The sequence below is a fragment of the Bactrocera tryoni genome, chromosome 5 (genome assembly GCF_016617805.1).
Source record: "Bactrocera tryoni isolate S06 chromosome 5, CSIRO_BtryS06_freeze2, whole genome shotgun sequence".
Lineage (NCBI taxonomy): Eukaryota > Metazoa > Arthropoda > Insecta > Diptera > Tephritidae > Bactrocera > Bactrocera tryoni.
This window is the reverse complement of record NC_052503.1, coordinates 69,868,693-69,874,293: the sequence shown is the minus strand read 5'-3', so window position 1 is coordinate 69,874,293 and position 5,601 is coordinate 69,868,693. Positions and strand designations below refer to the sequence as shown.

Here is a 5,601-nt window from a genome sequence, read left to right as displayed (position 1 = left end):
TGCTAATAAAAGGGGTCAACAACGAAGAATGAAATGTTAAAAAACTAAAGAGGGGAAGAGTTATGAGAGGCGTAGTCATGAAGGAAATATCACACTTTAAAACCGCTTTTGTCTGTAGAGCATACAAATATAAGAGAAAAGTTTTATTCTGATGCACTAAACTAATTTTTATTTACTTTTCTTCAATATTTTTTATAAGATTTTTTTTACTTAATAAATGCCATACAAAATACTTAAACTAAACTTATTACTAGGATTGTCAACATGCATTATAGTGTTCATATACTATTTTCCACATCAGCGTCCCTCGATATAAGAGGACAATTCGATTTGATCTGGCAACTCTGTGATCTTCACATCAAATCTCGACTGCACTTCACTCAAAATTTTGTTATCCGCCTCATCCGCAACGAAGGAGATGGCCAAACCTTTGGTGCCAAAGCGTCCAGCGCGTGCCACCCGATGCAAATAGGTGTCGCTGCTCTCCGGCATGTCATAGTTGAAGGCGATGTTCACGCGCTCGATATCCATGCCGCGTCCAAAGAGATTGGTGGCAACCAAAATGCGCTTTTGGAAATCCTTGAATTCCTGATAACGTTTTAAACGCTCCTCCTGCGACATGCCACGATGTATGCCGACCGCAGGGAAGTTCTGCTCGCTCAGCAGTTGACTGAGCGCTATGCAGCGTTGCACAGATTTCACAAAGATGACAACCTGATTGAATTCGAGCACATCCAACAGCTCGAACAGTTTCTTGTTCTTCTCGTTCTCCTTCAGCTTGGCGTAGTGTTGTTGTAAGCCATGCAACGTCAGCTTGGCCTCGTCATCTACATAGACCTCCATGGGGTCTTGCATGAATTTCTTACACACTGGACGTATGTCTTTGCTTAGCGTGGCGGAGAACATCATCACCTGCTTGGCGTGTGGCGTGCTGCGGAAGATCTCCTGCACATCGCGACGCATATCAATATGCTCCAACATCTGATCGCATTCGTCAAGCACGAAGTGTTTTAGATTCTTGAGATTCAATTTCTTGTTGCGTATCAAAGCCAATATGCGTCCCGGTGTGCCGACGATTATGTGTGGCATTTTGTCTTTTAAAGACTTCTCATCATTTTGTATGGCCAAGCCACCGAAGTAGACGCCAACCTTTACATTCGTCATATACTTGGCGAAACGTTCGTATTCTTTGCCGATCTGGAAGGCCAGCTCACGTGTGTGACACATAACCAACACGTAGGGCACATGCTCCGTGGGTTCCAGCTGCTGTAGTGTCGCCAACACAAAGACTGCGGTCTTACCCATACCGGACTTGGCCTGACACAGTATATCCATGCCGAGCACCGCTTGTGGTATGCATTCGTGTTGCACCTCGGATGGATGCTCGAAGCCGCAGTCCACGATAGCGCGCAGTATCTCCGGTTTTAGCAGAAAATCACGAAAGCCGGAGCTATGTATGGACACATAAGTGCCCTTCACGTCTTTCTCCGGCTTTTTGGCCTCTGGTTCGATGGTGGGCTCGATCAGCTCCTCTTCCTCGTAGTCCAAGAGATCGATATTATCAGCCATTGTCTTTTATTTTATATTTTTATTAAAAGTTGATAGTGTAGTTGAAACTTATTATATAAACTTTTTAATTTTGAGCGCGTTTTAGTTTTTGCTGCTGTTCTTACTGCGACAGTGCGTTAAATGTGTTTGTTGACAAAGTCCTTGCTGTCGCAGCTTTTATACGATTTTTGCTGCTCTATTCCTTGTTTAACTGCGCAGGTAGCGACTGCTTAATCACCTGTTGCAACCCTGAGGTGAGGATAGACCTTTAATTACAGCAACAATAAAAGGGATTTGAATTTATAAATTTTCTACCTGCTATGCTGAGGGCTGTGAAGGCGTTTCGTTTGAAAACAAAGGGATTTGAGGCATTGTTTGAAGACCAAAGGTATTGTTAATAAAATTTTGAAGGATTTCCCATTGAATATTTTAGATTTGTATATCTAAATATTTTTTCTAGTTTTTTTTTATGAAGAAACAGTTTTACTTTTCCAAATTTATGTTATACATATGTGTTTTTCTGAAATAACCGGTTTTTAAGATAGATTTTATTTTTAAAATTTTCCAATATTTTTAAGAAATATTTTTTCGAAAAATTTAATATAAATATTAATTCCTTTTTTTAATATTTTTATGAAATATTTCTTCGAAAAATTTGATATACATTTTATTTCCCAATTTTTTTTTTTTAATTTGTAAGAAACATTTTTTCGAAAAATTTAACATAAATTTTTCTTCGCAAATTATTTAATCTCGTATATCAACTAACTTTTCTAATAATATTTTTGTTCAGAATTAATGCTAAACTTTACTTGCGCAAAAGTTTTTTTCAATGATTTGTATATATTTTTAAATAATTTTTGCGATAACTGGAAATGAATCCAAAACATTTATGTATATTTTTTATAAAGAAATTATTTTTGAAAACCGTAGAAATATTTTATTTGGCAAAACGCTTAATGATGAATATTTGTTTGAAAATTGAAAAAATATTTTACTTATTTTTTTTTTGAAATATTTTTCATATTCTTAGCACGAATTCAAATTTTTTTCGAAAAATTGAGGATAAATCAAATTTCCGAAATAATTTTACTGAATAGTTTTTATATATATTTTTTGAATATTTTTTTTAGACACACTGTATCCGAGAACTAAGGATCATTTTTATTTCCTAAAATATTTTAAAAATATGTATATTTTTAATAAAGATTTTTTTTTTAAACCGTCGCCATATTTTATTTGCCAAAACATCTAAGGATGAATATTTGTTTAAGATTTTTTTTTTTGGAATTTGTACGAGTAGTATCTTAAGTAAATTTTTTTGAAATATTGTTTAATACCTTTAGCAAGTTTTTTTTATTTTTTTCGAAAAATTGAGTTTAAATTTTATTTGCGAATTAATTTTTGTATATACTTTAAATAAATTTTAAAAAAATATTTTGTTGCGAGAACGGGAAATTATTTTCATTTTCCAAAATATATAAGAAATATTTATATTTTTTATAATGAAAAATTGTTTTAAAAACCGTAGATATATTTTCTTTGCCAAAACACCTAAGAATGAATATTTGTTAATGTAATTTTTTTTTTTGAAATATTTTTTCATATTTTTAGCTATTATTTTTTTAAATATTTTTTCGAAAAATTTAGGATAAATTTAACTCCCAAATAATTTCTTTAAATAGTTCTTATATCCATTTTAAATAATTCATTAAGAAATGTTTTTATGAAGCAAATTTTCTTTTACCAAAATACTGAAAAAATGTATTTTTTATAATGAAATATTTTTTTAAAAACTGAAAATTTTATTTCCCTTAAACGTAAAAAATACAATTTTTTTAACAAAAATTTTAGTTTTTTTCATTTTTATTTTTGAAGATATGCCATTTACTTATGTATTTATTATTTTTATTTGTAAAATTTGTTTTCCAAAAATTGTAAACATTTTAAATAATTTTTTAAGAATTTCTTTTGGAGTACTCAAGATAATTTTCCACTTTCTTTTATATTTCTATATATGTACATATGTATGTATGTATACACTTAATTCCCCGAATGCACATTAAACGGCTAGTTAAGTGCTTTGCAATGCTATAACCTTGAAATTGTTGTTTGAAAGAAATGTACTTACATTTCCGGCATAAACAGACGCAGGTGTGCTGGTGTGTGTGTGTACATTAATCAGCACTTCCTGGCTTTAATAAGGGCAATAAAACGCATCATAATGTTTATTTACTTCCAAGATCACCCATTTTAGAAAATTTTAAATATTTAAAAAGTATCGTATTTTAGTTTATGTTTGTGTTTTAATGGGGGGCGTATTAAGGTTTTCTCTTTTTTATCATTATTATGGCTGAATGGCTTTAGAAATCATATTTTAGACTTTTTGGTAATTTTCTAAGGAATATTACAATATATAAAGGTCCTGAAATTATAAAATGTATAAATATTAAATATAAAAAATGCAAAAATATTGTTCATAAAAGTTTGTAAAAGTGTTTTCACACATAATTTTAAAATTAAACCCCAACTTTACTCCTAAAATCTTTTTATTTAAAAAATACTTTTATGGTTTAATTTCATATTTATTTCAATTTTATGGTAGAAAATAAGCATGAATTTTGATTTCAAACCATTTGATTTTAAAAAAATTTATATATACATACATATAGATATGTATATATAATATAGTATCAAAAATTGTTTAGAGTTGCCACGCTCTTCAAAATATTTTCAACTGCAAACTTTTTTGAACTCTTTTACCTTGTTTTTGTTTTCTTTTTATATATTGTGAAACTTAATAGGCTTAATTTTTTTAGAGTTGCCACCTTTTCAAATTTTTCAAACTTTTTAAACTCTTTAAATTGGTTTTTTGTTTTGTTTTTAGACTTTGTGAAATTTTATAGGAATGTTTTTTAGAGTTGCCACTCTCTGAAAAAAATTTTTTTAACCTAATGATATTTTAAAGTCCCAATTTGTTTTTATTTTAAAAAATTTAGTGAAAATTTTTGCTTTAAATATCAGGGTTGCCATTCTCTGCAAAAACAGTTACGAAAACATTCAACTGAAAGCTTTGTTTTTACTTTTTAGATTGATCTTAAAGCATCTAATGAAATGATAATAAAAGTAAAATATTTAGAACTGATAGTAACTTTTTGAAAAATTATTTTCAATTTATTTTTTAATATTTAGTGAAAATTTATGGAACTAAAATTTCCAAAACCTGTGGCAAAGAAATATTTTCAGCTGAAATATTTTTATGCCATTTTAGTTTATTCTAATTGAAGCTTTTTTAAACTCTTTTGATTGATTTTTCTAATAACTTATTTTTTTTTTAACAATTTCAATAATAAAAAAAAAAAAATCAAAACGGTGGTAACTCTGCCAAAAATATTTTCAACTAACATTTTTTTGCCATTTTAGGTTATTTTTTAATGATAAAATATTTTGTGAAAATTTATCGTTTTTAAAACTTTTAAAACAGGTGGTATGAAAAAAATATTTTTAACTGAAAGCTTTTTTAAACTTTTAAAACAAGTGGCAACTCTATAAAAAAAATGTTTTTAACCGTAAGCTTTTTTATACTCCTTTGATGTGGTTTTGTAAGAATTTATTTATTTTAACAATTTCAATAATATTATTTTTAATTAGATGGCAACCTTATTCAGTTTCATTTTAAACTTCTATGTTTTTTAAATTTCCCTAGCTTTCCCTTGTTAATAATGTAGTATTTCCTGCCTAATTAATAGACATAAAATTTTGAAACATTTGGCAACGCTTATAAAAAAATTTTCGGCGTTAAGCTTTATGACTTTGTTAGCCATATTGTAATAATTTGTTTAACTTGTCAACTTTATAAAAAATATAAATTTCGAACAAGTGGCAACACTCCGTTAAACACAAGAATAACTGAGTTTTAAATAATTAATTGAATTAAAATAAATATTTTTTAAATTCATTCAGTTTGTTCCCCATATAATAGTGTTTATTTATGTTATTTGAATTTAGTTTAAGCCACCTTTTTTGTATTTTTAACTCTTATACAATTTGAAT

The 5,601-nt window shown here is 28.8% G+C and overlaps 1 protein-coding gene across 1 annotated transcript; it reads right to left on the bottom strand.

Moving 5' to 3' along the window:
* Positions 1–297: 297 nt before the first annotated feature.
* On the bottom strand, positions 298–1,569 carry LOC120778696 (ATP-dependent RNA helicase WM6-like). The gene has a single exon (XM_040110650.1). The coding sequence runs from the start codon at positions 1,567–1,569 to the stop codon at positions 298–300; it is 1,272 nt and encodes a 423-aa protein (XP_039966584.1).
* Between the last annotated feature and the right edge of the window lie 4,032 nt (positions 1,570–5,601).

What these genes read in the sequence shown, in the direction of transcription:
- LOC120778696 (XM_040110650.1), bottom strand. Translation starts at nt 1,569, where the DNA reads ATGGCTGATAATATCGATCTCTTGGACTACGAGGAAGAGGAGCTGATC.